Raw genomic sequence first — 18,288 nt, 5'->3', positions numbered from 1 at the left:
GGTACATTGCAAGATTGCAATGTTATGTTATACAAGTAAATTGAATTATAAGTGCAAGAGTGCGTTGCTGCCATCTTGTGGCATCCAGGTGAATGTCGCTTCAGAACCGATATAAAGGTGACGCGCTATTACTTCATATTTTCAACACCCCTTTGTCGAATTAACACTATTTTGATCATTACAATAAAACCACTTAAAAAAAACTCAAATGACGTCGTTTATAGTGCAGTAAACTGACGAACACACCGGGAACTTTTTTTCTAGTGGAAGGATTTGTAAAATTGAAACGGGTGTGCTTCGTTTGTTCTAGCACTTTCTGCGATAAAAAAAGAAAAGAGAACCCGCCTTGTGTGACGTCACATGCTTGTCAACTGCAGCCCTGACTGCACAGCTGCTGCCTACAAACACCATGGCAACCATTTTTTCGGAAAAAAAAAAAAAAATTACAAACGAAACGATTGATGTTATCAAAGCCTACTTTGTTGGGGTCAACTTAACATAAAGAACAAATGTGCTGACGTGTCACCATGCACTATAAGTTGTAATATTACACACATATATGCTACAATGACATATATATATATATATATATATATATATATATATACATATACATATATATATATATATATATATATATATATATATATATATATATATATATATACACACACATATATACATACAGTAGGGCAAAAAAGTATTTAGTCAGCCACCGATTGTGCAAGTTCTCCCACTTATAATGATGACAGAGGTCTGTAATTTTCATCATAGGTACACTTCAACTGTGAGAGACAGAATGTGAATCCAGGAATTCACATTGTAGGAATTTTAAAGAATTTATTTGTAAATTATGGTGGAAAATAAGTATTTGGTTAACCATTCAAAGCTCTCACTGATGGAAGGAGGTTTTGGCTCAAAATCTCACGATACGTGGCCCCATTCATTCTTTCCTTAACAAGGATCAATCGTCCTGTCCCCCTAGCAGAAAAACAGCCCCAAAGCATGATGTCTTCACCCCCATGCTTCACAGTATGTGTGGTGTTCTTGGGATGCAACTCAGTATTCTTTTTCCTCCAAATACGACGAGTTGAGTTTATACCAAAAAGTTATATTTTGGTTTCATCTGACCACATGACATTCTCCCAATCCTCTGCTGTATCATCCATGTATTCATGTAGTTAGAATGTTATATTTATATATAAATGATAAATGATTCCTGGGCGCGGCACCGCTGCTGCCCACTGCTCCCCTCACTTCCCAAGGGGGTGAACAAGGGGATGGGTCAAATGCTGAGGACAAATTTCACCACACCTAGTGTGTGTGTGACAATCATTGGTAATTTAACTTTAAGTTAAACTTTAACTTTAACTTAACGTTAACTTTAACTTTAACTTAACTTATATACGTGTGTGTGTATTTAATAAATACATAAATTTATGTCTACATATTTTGACCAACTCAATGAACTCTAATGTTCCGTTCAAAGGTTTGACACAGAAATCTGAATTTCCTAGTGTCACCAACCTTTTTGAAACCAAGAGCTACTTCTTGGGTACTGATTAATGCGAAGGGCTACCAGTTTGATACACACTTAAATAAATTGCCAGAAATAGCCAATTTGTTCAATTTACCTTTAATAAATAAATCTATATATATATATAAAAAAAAAAAAAAGGGTAGTTCTGTCCGTCATTCCGACGTACATTTTTTTTCCTTTTACGGAAGGTTTTTTTTAGAGAATAAATAATGAAAAAAAACACTTAATTGAACGATTTAAAAGAGGAGAAAACACGAAAAAAATGAAAATTTAATTTTCAAACATAGTTTAGCTTCAATTTTGACTCTTTAAAATTCAACCGAAAAAAATGAAGAGAAAAACTAGCTCATTCGAATCTTTTTGAAAAAATTAAAAAAATAATTTATGAAACATCATTAGTCATTTTTCCTGATTAAGATTAATTTTAAAATTTTGATGACATGTTTTAAATAGGTTAAAATCCAATCTGCACTTTGTTAGAATATATAACAAATTGGACCAAGCTATATTTCTATCCATCCATCCATCCATCATCTTCCGCTTATCCGAGGTCGGGTCGCGGGGGCAACAGCCTAAGCAGGGAAACCCAGACTTCCCTCTCCCCAGCCACTTCGTCTAGCTCTTCCCGGGGGATCCCGAGGCGTTCCCAGGCCAGCCGGGAGATATAGTCTTCCCAACGTGTCCTGGGTCTTCCCCGTGGCCTCCTACCGGTTGGACGTGCCCTAAACACCTCCCTAGGGAGGCGTTCGGGTGGCATCCTGACCAGATGCCCGAACCACCTCATCTGGCTCCTCTCGATGTGGAGGAGCAGCGGCTTTACTTTGAGTCCCTCCCGGATGGCAGAGCTTCTCACCCTATCTCTAAGGGAGAGCCCCGCCACACGGCGGAGGAAACTCATTTCGGCCGCTTGTACCCGTGATCTTATCCTTTCGGTCATGACCCAAAGCTCATGACCATAGGTGAGGATGGGAACGTAGATCGACTGGTAAATTGAGAGCTTTGCCTTCCGGCTCAGCTCCTTCTTCACCACAACGGATCGGTACAACGTCCGCATTACTGAAGACGCCGCACCGATCCGCCTGTCGATCTCACGATCCACTCTTCCCTCACTCGTGAACAAGACTCCTAGGTACTTGAACTCCTCCACTTGGGGCAGGGTCTCCTCCCCAACCCGGAGATGGCACTCCACCCTTTTCCGGGCGAGAACCATGGACTCGGACTTGGAGGTGCTGATTCTCATTCCGGTCGCTTCACATTCGGCTGCGAACCGATCCAGCGATAGCTGAAGATCCCGGTCAGATGAAGCCATCAGGACCACATCATCTGCAAAAAGACCTAATCCTGCGGTTACCAAACCGGAACCCCTCAACGCCTTGACTGTGCCTAGAAATTCTGTCCATAAAAGTTATGAACAGAATCAGTGACAAAGGACAGCCTTGGCGGAGTCCGACCCTCACTGGAAATGTGTTCGACTTACTGCCGGCAATGCGAACCAAGCTCTGGCACTGATCGTACAGGGAACGGACCGCCACAATAAGACAGTCCGATACCCCATACTCTCAGAGCACTCCCCACAGGACTTCCCGAGGGACACGGTCGAATGCCTTCTCCAAGTCCACAAAGCACATGTAGACTGGTTGGGCAAACTCCCATGCACCCTCAAGAACCCTGCCGAGAGTATAGAGCTGGTCCACAGTTCCACGACCAGGACGAAAACCACACTGTTCCTCCTGAATCCGAGGTTCGACTATCCGACGTAGCCTCCTCTCCAGTACACCTGAATAAACCTTACCGGGAAGGCTGAGGAGTGTGATCCCACGATAGTTGGAACACACCCTCCGGTCCCCCTTCTTAAAGAGAGGAACCACCACCCCGGTCTGCCAATCCAGAGGTACCGCCCCCGATGTCCACCCGATGCTGCAAAGTCTTGTCAACCAAGACAGCCCCACAGCATCCAGAGCCTTAAGGAACTCCGGGCGGATCTCGTCCACCCCTGGGGCCTTGCCACCGAGGAGCTTTTTAACTACCTCAGCGACCTCAGCCCCAGAAATAGGAGAGTCCACCACAGATTCCCCAGGCACTGCTTCCTCATAGGAAGACGTGTTGGTGGGATTGAGGAGGTCCTCGAAGTATTCCTTCCACCTATCCACAACATCCGCAGTCGAGGTCAGCAGAACACCATCCGCACCATACACGGTGTTGATAGTGCACTGCTTCCCCTTCCTGAGGCGGCGGACGGTGGTCCAGAATCGCTTCGAAGCCGTCCGGAAGTCGTTTTCCATGGCTTCCCCGAACTCTTCCCATGTCCGAGTTTTTGCCTCCGCGACCGCTGAAGCTGCACACCACTTGGCCTGTCGGTACCTGTCCACTGCCTCCGGAGTCCTATGAGCCAAAAGGACCCGATAGGACTCCTTCTTCAGCTTGTCGGCATCCCTCACCGCTGGTGTCCACCAAGGGGTTTTAGGATTGCCGCCCCGACAGGCACCAACTACCTTGCGGCCACAGCTCCGATCTGCCGCCTCGACAATAGAGGTGCGGAACATGGTCCACTCGGACTCAATGTCCAGCACCTCCGTCGTGACATGTTCAAAGTTCTTCCGGAGGTGGGAATTGAAACTTTGTCTGACAGGAGACTCTGCCAGACGTTCCCAGCAGACCCTCACAATGCGTTTGGGCCTCCCAGGTCTGTCCGGCATCCTCCCCCACCATCGCAGCCAACTCACCACCAGGTGGTGATCGGTAGAAAGCTCCGCCCCTCTCTTCACCCGAGTGTCCAAAACATGAGGCCGCAAATCCGATGACACAACTACAAAGTCGATCATGGAACTGCGGCCTAGGGTGTCCTGGTGCCAAGTGCACATATGGACACCCTTATGTTTGAACATGGTGTTTGTTATTGACAAACTGTGACGAGCACAAAAGTCCAATAACAAAACACCACTCGGGTTCAGATCCGGGCGGCCATTCTTCCCAATCACGCCTCTCCAGGTTTCACTGTCGTTGCCAACGTGAGCGTTGAAGTCTCCCAGTAGGACAAGGGAATCACCCGGGGGAGCACTTTCCAGTACTCCCTCGAGTGTTCCCAAAAAGGGTGGGTACTCTGAACTGCTGTTTGGTGCATAAGCACAAACAACAGTCAGGACCCGTCCCCCCACCCGAAGGCGGAGGGAGGCTACCCTTTCGTCCACCGGGTTGAACTCCAACGTACAGGCTTTGAGCCGGGGGGAAACAAGAATTGCCACCCCAGCCCGTCGCCTCTCACTGCCGGCAACGCCAGAGTGGAAGAGGGTCCAATCCCTCTCGAGAGAAGTGGTTCCAGAGCCCTTGCTGTGCGTCGAAGTGAGTCCGACTATATCCAGCCGGAATTTCTCGACTTCGCGCACTAGCTCAGGCTCTTTCCCCCCCAGTGACGTGACGTTCCATGTCCCAAGAGCTAGCTTCTGTAGCCGAGGATCGGACCGCCAAGTGCCCTGCCTTCGGCTGTCGCCCAGCTCACAATGCACCCGACCTCTATGGCCCCTGCTATGGGTGGTGAGCCCATTGGAGGGATGACCCACGTTGCCTCTTCGGGCTGTGCCCGGCCGGGCCCCATGGGAACAGGCCCGGCCACCAGGCGCTCGCCATCGTGCCCCACCTCCGGGCCTGGCTCCAGAGGGGGGCCCCGGTGACCCGCGTCCGGGCGAGGGAAATCTGGGTCCATGGTTTTTCATCTTCATTATTGTCACCGACGTCCCACTGGGTCATTATTGTCACCGATGTTCCACTGGGTGTGAGTTTTCCTTGCCCTTATGTGGGCCTACCGAGGATGTCGTGGTGGTTTGTGCAGCCCTTTGAGACACTAGTGATTTAGGGCTATATAAGTAAACATTGATTGATTGATTGATAAACAAAAATTTTAAAAGAAATTCAAAAGACTTTGAAAATTTTAATTTAAATTTGATTCTACAGATTTTTTAGATTTACCAGAATCATTTTTTGAATTTTAATCATAATAAGTTTGGAAAAATATTTCACAAATATTCTTCGTCGAAAAAACAGAAGCTAAAATGAAGAATTAAATTAAAATGTATTGATTATTCTTTACAATAAAATCAAAAAAATACTTGAACATTGATTTAAATTGTCAGGAAAGAAGAGGAAGGAATTTAAAAGGTAAAAAGGTATACGTTTTTAAAAACCCTAAAATCATTTTTAAGGTTGTATTTTTTCTCTAAAATTGTCTTTCTGAAAGTAAAAAAATAAATGAATTTTTTTAAACAAGTGAAGACCAAGTCTTTAAAATATTTTCTTGGATTTTCAAATTCTATATGAGTTTTGTCTCTCTTAGAATTAAAAATGTCGAGCAAAGCGAGACCAGCTTGCTAGTAAATAAATACAACTTAAAAAATAGAGGCAGCTCACTGGTAAGTGCTGCTATTTGAGCTATTTTTAGAACAGGCCAGCGGGCGACTCATCTGGTCCTTACGGGCGACCTGGTGCCCGCGGGCACCGCGTTAGTGACCCCTGTTCTAGTGGAATCAATGTGTTTATTTTTTTTAATCATTAAAGACCGGACAATGATGTGCTTACATCATGTGACATTTTCTTTTATTTATGTTTTTTTTCGTCTATGTTCTTAAAGACAATCATGTTAAGTTAACTGTTAAAGCATCCAACAAAGGCCTTTGTTCGGGCATCCCATTTTGGCAGGTTTGACAACTCTTACAATTTGAGTATGCCGACTTCCCAGGCAACGAGAACGCATCTTTTTGCAATTGCAACTGAAGAAATTGGAACCTCTTATGGTTGACTATTTAATCCATTGGAAAACGTGTTTTTTTCTTAAATAATATACACCGACTCCACACCACTGAGTACCTATGCATATACTGTACTTGTATGGCCTATTAGCGTGTGTGAGTTTAGTTCGCTTTCAGCCCATCTCGGCGAAGCTCCGCTCGCCGGGCACACCGTGAATCTAACACCACGCGCACCCCCACTCCCGCTCCAAGGAGGCGCTGTGCGGGCCCGTGACGACTAGCTAGTAGCCATTGTTGCTCATCCAACTACCGGTGCATTAGAAAGGAGTCAGCACCGAAAACTATCCAGTTGGACGCTGTATATACGTTCTTACAACATTTGCTTCGGGGTATGTATACTCACACTGTCTTAACTTTTACCTACGTTTATTAGACTCAACTGTTTGCCACTTCGTAGCTGTAGCATGTATTAGCTTAGCATTTAGCATTACCGGCTATACGGCGTGGTTATGAATGGTAGCGTTAGCTGCTAGCTTGGCCTTTTAGTTGTCACGAATAAGTTAGTTTGGAACAACCTATTAAAAATCAACACGCAGACTCTTTTGCTATATTTTTAAAATGAAATGACACTGAATTAATACACTTTTAACACTCCCGTTAATGGTCTATTTCTTTAGTACAAATCACAACTACCGTATTTCCTTGAATTGCCGCCGGGGCGTTAATTAATTTAAAACCTCCTCTCATTCCAAAGGCATGCGGTAAAAGTAAGCATGCGCTAATTATTTTAAAACCTCTTCTCACTCCGGCACTTACCAAAGGCATGCAGTAAAATTTGAGTGTGATGTAAGCTTGGACCTTAAATCCTACTGAATAGATCTTAATCTTCTTCCCTTTATGCAATTTCAAATTACCGGTATTGAAATCAACCTCCTCCATTTTGAAAATGATGGCAGGGGAAGTGTCACTTGTGACGTCACGAGTTTGACCAGGCTGTAATACATTACATGCGCTAATTATTTTGCGAAGCGAGTTTGACCCGGCAGTAATTCAAGGCAGGCGCATACTATATGCTAGAGCTGGGTGATTTTGCCTTTTTTTAATATCGCGATATTTTTAGGCCATACCGCGATATACGATATATATTACGATATTTTGCCTTGGCATTGAATGAACACTTAATCACAGCAGTATGATGATTTTATGTGTCCACATTAAAACATTCTTCATACTGCATTCATATATGCTACTTTTAAACTTTCATGCAGAGAGGGAAATCACAACTAAGTCAAATGACCAAAAGTGTATTAAAGTTATTAAGCAATGGCACAAAAATTCAAGTCATTTCCAAAACATAAAGTGCAAGATTGTCAGCGACATTTTAAGTGTCAAATAAAAATGAGCTGCATAGTAGGAAATCAAATAGTATTCGTCCTTCACTATGTGGTATGTTACTACGGACGTTATGAAATTCTCTTCATTCTAGCGTGTGACTTTTCAAATGATGCTACATATTAGCAGTAAGGCTACTTTTTAAAGCAACGCTTTAGCACCGCTCTCGACAAATTACGGTTGCATGTTTGACATATTCCCACTTGAAGCCAAATTACCGCCAGACGATGGAAACCCTGATGTTTTTATTGGGAATTAAGTCTTCTTTCATTTGTTACCAGATCCGCACCTTCTTTCTCTCTTATTCCCACTCGTACGGCTACGTTAGCAGCTAACGTAGCCCAGTCTGCTACGTCTCTGCTCTGCGAGGGCGTGTATGTGACGTGTGACGTGGCAGTGTGTGACATATATAAGAATGTGCGCCTGCTTGTCTGTGAGAAAGAGAGAGAGAGTGAGAAGAGCATGCAGCGTAATGCCCGCCGCAGCTAACGTAGCCCAGTCTGCTACGTCTCTGCTCTGCGAGGGCGTGTATGTGACGTGTGACGTGGCAGTGTGTGACATATATAAGAATGTGCGCCTGCTTGTCTGTGAGAAAGAGAGAGAGAGTGAGAAGCGCATGCAGCGTAATGCCCGCCGCTAAAAGCAACTGCGCGAGAACGTATACTCGGATATTATGATATAGTCATTTTCTATATCGCACAGAGACAAACCCCGCGATATATCGTATATATCGCCTAGTCCTACTATATGCCCTGCGGCAATTCAAGGAAATAAGGTATTAGCACGTCTCGTTAACTAACGTTACTGACGTTACACATTACATCGATAAGTATCACTGTAATTGTTGACATAAAGGTTACCGTCTGTGTTCAGAAGTTGTAACATGCATTGAAAGTCAATGACCCAACTTATTTCCACATTAGGTTGGTTCGACTCACACCCAGGATGTCATTCCCCCCTCACTTAAACCGGCCACTGTTGCCCCCTCCTGGGTTACCACCTCAGTATCATGGCTTCCCTCCAGGTAAGAACCTCTCTCATTAATTTCCTCTCATTTTTCAAGGCCTACTGAAATTAGGTTTTTTTATCTAAACGGGGATAGCAGGTCCATTCTATGTGTCATACTTGATCATTTTGCGATTATTGCCATATTTTTGCTGAAAGGATTTAGTAGAGACTATCGACGATAAAGTTTGCAGCTTTTGGTCGCTAACAGAAAAGCCCTACCTTTACCGGAAATCGCAGACGATGACGTCACCCGTTGAGGGCTCCTCACATTGTTTTTAATGGGAGCCTCCAACAAAAAGAGCTATTCGGACCGAGAAAACGACAATTTCCACATTAATTTGAGCGAGGATGAAAGATTTGTGTTTGAGGATATTGATAGCGACGGACTAGAAAAAAAGAAAAAAAACCAAAACACAATTGCATTGGGACGGATTCAGATGTGTTTAGACACATTTACTAGGATAATTCTGGGAAATCCCTTATCTTTCTATTGTGTTGCTAGTGTTTTAGTGAGTTTAATAGTACCTGATAGTCGGAAGGGTTTATCCACGGGTGTCTTGAGGCCAGTGTCTGATGGAAGTCGACGGAAGCTGTATGTACGGCTCAAGCTCGGCTGATCCCCGGTAAGTGGTGACTTTTTACCACAATTTTCTCACCGAAAACTGCTGGTTGACATTTGGTCGGGATCCATGTTTACTTGACCGTTCTGATCCATAGTAAAGCTTCACCTCTGGGAATTTTAAACAAGGAATCACTGTGTGTTTGTGTGGCTAAAGGCTAAAGCTTCCCAACTCCATCCTTGTACTTTGACTTCTCCATTATTAATTGAACAAATTGCAAAAGATTCAGCAACACAGATGTCCAAAATACTGAGTAATTATGCGGTTAAAGTAGACGACATTTAGCTGTGTGTGTGCGCGGCGCTAATATTTCCTAATAGTCTGTGACGTCACGCGTACACGTCATCATTCCGTGACGTTTTCAACAAGATACTCCCGGGAATTTTAAAATTGCAATTTAGTAAACTAAAAAGGCCGTATTGGCATGTGTTGCAATGTTAATATATCATCATTAAAATATAAACTATCAGACTGCGTGGTCGGTAGTAGTGGGTTTCAGTAGGCCTTTTAACGTGGAACTTTGTCTATCAATCACAATATTATGTGATTCAAGAAACTAGGGGCTGATTAAATGATATCAATATATATATCATGATAGATTTATCGATATCTATAAAACACGCGTGCGATAAAACTTTTGCTATATATATATATATATATATATATATATATATATATATCTATATGTATATATGTATATTTTTTTTACTTTGTCGAAGGAAACAGGGAGTTGTGTGTCAAGGTTGGTTGCACGAACAAAGGCACCCGCTAAGTGAGCAACGCAGAAAGTGATCATTAATCAGTGAAAGGGACGCTCTAACAGCCAACCAGGTAACTTCTAAACAATAATGTTTAGGTGTAGGGCTGGGCGATATGGCCTTTTTTTAATCCATCCATCTATCCATTTTCTACCGCTTGTACCCTTTTGGGGGCGCTGGTGCCTGTCTCAGCTACAATCGGGCGGAAGGCGGGGTACACCATGAGGCAAGTCGCCACCTCATCGCAGGACCCCCCTGTGCTCAACAAATAAATATTGCATCTCCCACTTTTCCTGGAATTGTATTTGCTCATCACTAACCTTTCTCTTCACTGCAGACTTTGACAAAGGCATGTTTGGGGTTGTGGAGTATATTTGTATTTAGCCCACGCACGGAGAATAATGTTATTTCTGCAATGTGTGTCGTTTTGCTTTTCCTCCCTACTGCAACACGGCTGGCGGATATTATCTCGATATTTTTGGGGAATATTGCGATACACAATACATCTCGATATTTTGCCTTAGACTTTAATTAAGACTTGATACATAACATCACAGCAGTATGATGATTCTATGTGTCTACATTAAAACATTCTTGTTCATACTGCATTAGTATATGCTCATTTTAAACTTTTTTGCAGAGAAGGAAATCACAACTAAGTCAATTGACCAAAACTGTATTTATTACAGTTTACACACACATTCACAGCCATCAGTGTGTGAATGTGTGTGTGAATGGGTGAATGTGGAAATACTGTCAAAGCGCTTTGGGCTCCTTAAAAAGGGGTAGAAAAGCGCTATGCAAGTAACCCATTTACCATTAAACAGTTATTTAGCAGTGGCACAGACATTCATGTCATGAAAGTGCAAGATTGTCAGAGACATTTTAAAACAAGCTATTAGTGCACTTTTGTGCATTATGTCACTAAGATGACATATCAAAACAACACTAAATTAAAGTGCACTTTTTTGTACAGAACACTACAATAGTTTGAAACAAATATAGTGCACTTTTGTGCATGATGTCACACAAGATATTTCAATAACTGTCATTTAAAAATGAGCTGCATAATAGAAAATCAAATAGTGTTTGTCCTTCGCTATGTGGTAGGTTACTGCGGACATTATCTCCTTTAGTTGTTGACTATGTTTTCATACGTTGTTGATCTGGAAATGGTTGCCTCGACATTTTGATAGTGTGGGCGTGTGGCACCGAATGGAGATGTTGAAATGCGGAGTAAGCACTCTTCATTCTCTAGCGCAGGAGTGGGCAATTAATTTTTACCGGGGGCCGGATGAGCAACCCAGGCACTGCTGGTGGGCCACACTGATAATATTTCAATTAGATTTTGCTAAAATTATTTTTGATATACCGTAAGATAAATAATAATAATTTCCATCCATCCATCCATCCATTTTCAATCGGTTGTCCCTTTTTCATTCAACATAACTTAACTTTATACAAAGCAGATTGCTTTTCATGGCTTTATTTTCAACACTGTCTTACACAACACTTCCTGACGTATAATACAATGCTAAAATGTCAATTTCTGTCATTTTCTCCTGCATCCTCTTTTAAAAGTCCAACATTTTTCCCCGTCGAATTTGGACAACCATCTGTTGTCACACCTCCTAGCTTTTCCCATTTCAGTCCTAACATGTCCAAACACGCATTTACCTCTGTGAACAAGTCATTACCTTTGGATGTCCCTTTTAATTGACTGCATGGCTGCCAGCTCCTTCATGATTTGAAAGTCTGCAGTTATCCCACGTAAGAAGATGAGCAGCTGGGCGGTGTCACGTACATAGCAGCTCTCATCCAAAGCCAGCGAAAAATAGTTAAAGTTGGCCGTTCTGTTCTTCAGCTGAAGCTCCAAGTTTCCAGCGATGGTCTCAACCCGCCTCATTACAATGCGTCGGGAGAGTGACAAGTTCTCAAATTCCGCCAGAAACCGCCTACTTTTTCTGGCGATTTTGTGAGAAATAACAAAACTTGTCCTGATGGCTGCATCTCTAGGGGTGTGAAATACGGCAAAAAGTCCTTGTTGGGTTTGCAGTTCTACCATCAACGCATCAGCATCCCGTGCGCGTGCTTCATCAGACAGATTCCGGTATTTTTCGTCGTGTATTGGCGATTCAAATTATATTCTTTAAACACAGCAACCTGTGTACCACAAATTAAGCACACAGCTTTACCTTTCATCCCTGTAAAGAAATACTTGGCAGTCCATATATTGTTGAAAACACGGCATTCGTCATCAACTTTTCTTTTTTTAGTGTGAGCTGACATCTCGGTGGTAACCGGGCATCACTTGTCGCTGTGCACCTACACTCACAGGTTACACACAGACATACGGCCATAAATAACACTTAAAAAAAATAAAAGCAGAACAGTTGTATTGCACGCACGATATAAATGTTTTTTAAAATTTATTTCGTAATTTGTGATTGCCCCATTCACTCCCAATCGCACACAAGCATACGTCCACACGGAAGTAATACAAATAACACTTTTCAAAACAAAAGCAGCACCGTTGTATTGCACACTCGACATAGATACTTTATTAAATTTGTTTTGTCATCTATGATTGGCCTAACGCGGGTCGGACACGGACGCACAAAGGGCCGGATGTAGCGCGTGACTTTTCAAATGATGCTACATATTAGCAGTAATGCTACTTTTTGTAGCAACGCTTTTCTCCCAAACTTGACAAATTACGGTTGTCTATTCGACATACTCCCACTTGAAGCCAAACCACCGCCAGACCCCCTGCTGTTTTTCTTGGGAATTAATTCTTCCTTCATTTGTTACCAGATTCGCACCTTCTTTCTCTCGTATTGCCACTCGCACGCCTCCGCTAGCATCACAACTAACTTTACCCATGCTGTTACCTCTCTGCTCCGCGAGGGCGTATACGTATGTGACGTATGTAAGAAGGTGCGCTTGCTGTCTGTGAGAAGGAGAGACAAGAAAGAGTGGGAAGAGCCTGTAGTGTAATGCCAGCAGCTAAAAGCAACTGCGTGAGAACGTATACTTGAATATCACGATATAGTCAATTTGTATATCGTACAGAGACAAACCCGTGATATATCGAGTATATCGCCCAGCCCTACTTAGGTGCGACATCTTGTTGTCTTGCGGTTGATTCTTTGCTTGGAGCTAGAAGTGAAAGTAAAAATTAGTGCTGCAGAGAACCAAAAAATTGTGAATAAAACAAGGAAAAGGCACCTCGAAAGTACGGCAGGTTTTAACATAAAAAAAAATTGACTCTTGTCCTTAGCCGCGCTCTTTTCTATTTAATCCTCATCCGTTCCCTATTCGGATATACGAAAACAAGCATGAACTAAAGTGGAAGACTGTATAAATAAAATGAATTACAATATATAACATGTTATTTTAAAATAATAAAAGTAATTTGGTCCAATAAACAGTTTACCAATACCAAACTGCCATTACCAAACCAATAAACAATAAACAGTAACAACTGCAAAAACAAATCCTTTCAACACTTAAATAAGAATAACAGACCAAATTAAATGTTACACAGCCTTAACTTTTTGGCACTAAGACAGCAAAAAAAAAATTCTAAGGTTTCTTTTTTGACATTTACACACTTAGTACTATTTTGTTACATATTACTAAACATTTCTTACTTATTCCTTATTTTTGTACCTTAATTTTAAAGGCGGTGTAGTACCGCATATGATTCATTAGTATCATGATAATACTATAACCAAACACACAAAAACATGTGTTCTTGTCTTACATAGTGTTTTGTGAATGATAGACACAATTCCCCATAGGCGCAGTTCCCCTTTGAGTCTACGAACAGCTTTTTAATAAATTGTTGTTGCAGGAGCTCCAATGATCCCAGTTCACATGGGCCTCATGACTTCTACCCCTGTAATGGTGTCGTCTCTGCCTGTGGTCAGTAAACCTCCTGTCCATAGAAAGGACGCTTTCCTCCGACTCAAAGACGAAGACTGTGGCCCCACCACCACAGTGTTTGTGGGTAACATATCCGAAAAAGCGTCGGACATGCTGATCCGACAGCTGCTGGCGGTAAGCAACATTTCTTTCTACAGTTGAAACTTAAAAATTCAGAATATTGTCCAAAATCTATTCATGTCAGCAATTTAACCTCAAATGTGAATGTATTTGTGATGTAAGTCATTACATGTAAAGTGAGATATGTCAAGACTTTGTTATAATTTGGATGGTCATTGCTTACAGGTTTTGAAATCCACACAAATTCTTGGACTTTCAAGTTCAGGTTTTCATTAACTGTAAGCCATAATTATAAGAGTTTTATCAAAAGAAAGCTTGAAATATATTGAATTGCATGTTATAAGCTCAAGTATTGGTTTTACCTTTTCAATCTAGTTCCTGGAACAAACAAACTTTTGTACGTTATTCACATTTTTTAAGTGTCACCTTTATGTCTTCTGCTTCTACAGATCAGTCAGGACAATGTCATATTTCGGCTGCAAATGATTGTATTTGTCATCTTTTTTTATGTAAATTTGTGGAAAATTAACTGTCCTGCGTCTGTTGCAGAAATGTGGAATAGTCTTGAGCTGGAAAAGAGTCCAGGGAGCCTCAGGCAAGCTCCAAGGTAAACAGATATCAAATTCTATGTTTGGATTTAGAAGCAAGTTTAATACATGCATTCCAGCAACACACTGTCACCATCACAAAACATCCATTATTCAGAAATACTCAAAATCAGAAATACTTTATTAATCCCCGAGGGGAAATTACAAATTGTCCTGGTAATCAGGGTTTCTGGGGGTCATTAAAGCATTAAATCTATATAAATGGATTATGTAAAAATTAAGGCCCTGAATGGCATTAAAAAGCATTAAATACAATGCCCATAGGCATTAAAAATGTCAAAAACTGCAAGTGACAACAAAAAAGACAACAAAACAATCCACCCGACCTTGTTTTTCCCAACTGTGGAAAAATTGCACTTTCAAGATGTTCAATATTGATTGAAATGCATTTTTTGCTTATAGAGATTAAGAGTTCATTTTATTGTTATGTTTGTTTACCTATTTAGTTTAATTAAGTTATTGACCTTGTAATTAAAATCGTGTATAAAAAAATACTACAGTAATGAAAAATGTTTATTGCGTTTGAATGGGTTACCGGTGCTTGCATTATCATGTATTGTTATTACCTTAGTGCTTAATTTGGCCACAGTTAAAGTAAGCTTTTCAAGTATTCGACACTATCATTCTCAAATGCTTACAATTACTTTTCAACTCTTCAACATTATTATTGTCAAATGCTTACAATACTTTTCAACTATTCAACATTATCATTGTCTATTGCTTACAAATATGTCTACACAGACAATTCAATTATAAATGGTATACGTTTTTATGACTAGAGCTTTTAATATTATTGTTATATTATGATAATGCATGTTGATGAGAAATTTTGTGTTCCGCAAATTTGACAGTGACAAGCGCCCTCGTTAGTAAGCTAGCGGCTAAAGTCGTTTCCTAGTGCAACTGCAAAGCCATTTGTAAGTCAGTATTCCTTGCCGCTATGACAGCAAATGAAATATGTTTCTTACGAATATCATCCCAGGAGGACAAGGAATAGCTCAACGTGATACATTACTCACCGTAGAAGGATATGCTAACCTCAAGCCAGCGACATTAATGTAAGAGCGAACACTGGGTAATTATTTTTCTACTGTAGTAACACATCAGCGTGCTACGGCATTAGCCGTAAAAGCTGACTACAGCAAGAGTTAAGATAGTTTCTATGTCAGCACGAAACACGTTTGAGTTTTTAATCCATGGCATGCTGCGTGTATCTAAATCGATATTGAAGTGACTCACTCGATGGACAGTTGTTCGTCTGGTCCAGCCGACCCTGGACGTTTCCTGTTGATTTTGGGTAAGCACATCATTTATGTCGAATTAGCATGGCTTCAAATTCCACATCTGCAGCTTCGAGTCGATTTCACCTCACTCTTGGCTTCTGTCTGCTCTCACGTCAAACCCTCTCTTTGTGCTCACTTCTATAAGCAGTATTTCGTCCTCTGTATATTTAGCTAAAAAAATATAAGGCTGTTAATTCTCATTTGTCCAAAAATAGTCGTCTTTGTTGTCTGTTACCAAGTCTGCCATGATTAGAACACACACGCGTGTTTGATTCCGGAAGTAGGCACACACATGTTGCCAGAAGTCAGACGTGCGCTGTTATGAAAACAGAAATCAATGTGCGGAAGATATATATCCGAGAAATGATTAAAATTATCAAAATATGGAAAATACTACATATTGTTATGAACATGTATGTATGTATGTATATATATATATATATGTATGTGTATATATATATATATATATATATATATATATATATATATTAAATACATACATATATATATTAAATACATACATATATATGTGTGTGTGTGTGTGTGTGTGTACATATATATGTGTGTGTGTGTGTGTGTGTGTGTGTGTGTGTGTATATATATTAGGGGTGTAACGGTAGGTGTATTTGTATTGAACCGTTTCGGTACGGGGGTTCCGGTTCGGTGCGCAGGAGTACCACACGAACATATGAAGTAGCCGCCTATACTAAAGTCTGAACAAGCTGCTCCGCTCTATTTTGCCTCTGTGTCTGTCTGTACACAGCACCCAGCATTGTCCCTCCCACACAACCATCTGATTGGTTACAACAGTAGCGATAACAAGCCAACCAGCAGTGCGTATTCAGAGCGCATCTAGTCAGCGCTTTAGCATCGAGCAGATATGAGTTTAGCAGGGGAGAAACGGACCCTTCCCAAGTTATACTAAACACTTCCTAGTCAACTACTTTCTAAACATCACTATGAGCCCGTTGACCTTCTAGAAACAAACTGCAACTCAGCTCGCTCGCAGTTCTGGCTTTAGGTGAAGGCTAGTTAGCTTTTAGCGTAACGTTAGCTCCTTGTGCGGTTTGTGCGTGTGTGTGCGTTTATGTGTGCGTGCGTGCGTGCGTGCGTGCGTGCGTGCGTGCGTGCGTGCGTGCGTGCTTGCGTGTGTGTGTGTGTGCGTGTGTGTGTGTGTGTGTGTGTGTACGTGTGTACGTGTGATACGGGCAGTGTTGATTGAGGTGTGTTGAAGCAGCAAAAAAAGGACATTTTGTTAAATGAAGTGTTTCTGTCTCTGATAGTGTATATAATATTGTAAGTGCATCATAAAACCTACATTAACTCCATGGTGGTCAAGGATGAATAGTCTCCTATTGCTATTGTGCTATTTTTTTCAGCTTTTTTACATTAATCATTAGTAATGTAGCAGTCTAGTTTTGAATGGCAGGGAGCCTGCTATCACATGTTGACAAAAATATGACATTTACATAATAAAAGACAACTACAGGCTACCCAAATGCTGTAATAAATTAGGCATGATGAGTTCATTTGAAACTGTTTAACGTTGCACTTTTTATATGTAGAAGAAAAGTTGTGTAATTTTATTTAATCAAAGCAACAATTTGAGGCAGTTTAATATGGATTAATGTGGGCAGAATTATTATAGTGTTCCCAATGTTAAAAGGATCAAGCCATTGTTTACAAATTTGGTAAATAAAAAAACAAAAAAAATATATTTTGTTGTTTTCTTACTGTACCGAAAATGAACCGAACCGTAACCTCTAAACCGAGGTACGTACTGAACCGAAATTTTTGTGTACCGTTACACCCATATATATATATATATATATATGTGTGTGTGTGTGTGTGCATATATATTTATATATATATATATATATATATATATATAAAACAAATATATGCATATATAATATATATATATACACATATATAATATATGTGTATATATTTGTTCATATGTTTATGTTGCTGGAGGGTTTTGAAGGCTTCAAGGGTAGCCGCAGCTTTCAAGCGTTTGTCATCTTTAAAATCCTATTTAAAAAATAAAAAAAAGACGTGTGTCTTGTCTCTTATAATGATTATAAATGATAAGCAAAATAAAATTAAAAGTGCAGTTCCCCTTTAAGAAGAGACTCATAAATAATTGACAGACAATACATTTATATACAATTGTGTTGTGCTAAAATAATGCAAATTAATGATAAATGTTTAACTAAAATGTAACTGCAAATGGAAATACAGCATCACCATTTTGGTCATAACTTAGGCGCTCAAGAATCTTCTCAGTACTTTAGCTCCAAACTTATTTTTGTTTGATATTGATATTGAC

The 18,288-nt window shown here is 40.9% G+C and overlaps 1 protein-coding gene across 2 annotated transcripts in view; it reads left to right on the top strand.

Annotated features, from left to right (window-relative positions):
* Positions 1-6,510: 6,510 nt before the first annotated feature.
* rbm25b (RNA binding motif protein 25b) overlaps positions 6,511-18,288 on the top strand; it is a 36,145-nt gene continuing 24,367 nt past the window's right edge. For both annotated transcript variants that reach the window (XM_061885783.1, XM_061885782.1), the window contains exons 1-4: positions 6,511-6,668; positions 8,595-8,695; positions 13,914-14,119; positions 14,615-14,672. In XM_061885783.1, coding sequence (XP_061741767.1) covers positions 8,617-8,695; positions 13,914-14,119; positions 14,615-14,672 — 343 coding nt within the window. In that variant the 5' untranslated portion in view covers positions 6,511-6,668; positions 8,595-8,616. The remainder of the gene's footprint in view (positions 6,669-8,594; positions 8,696-13,913; positions 14,120-14,614; positions 14,673-18,288) is intronic.

This window comes from Nerophis ophidion, linkage group LG24, assembly GCF_033978795.1.
Source record: "Nerophis ophidion isolate RoL-2023_Sa linkage group LG24, RoL_Noph_v1.0, whole genome shotgun sequence".
Taxonomy (NCBI): Eukaryota; Metazoa; Chordata; class Actinopteri; order Syngnathiformes; family Syngnathidae; genus Nerophis; species Nerophis ophidion.
Note: the sequence above shows the minus strand (reverse complement) of the source record. Positions and strands in the feature narration are given on the sequence as shown.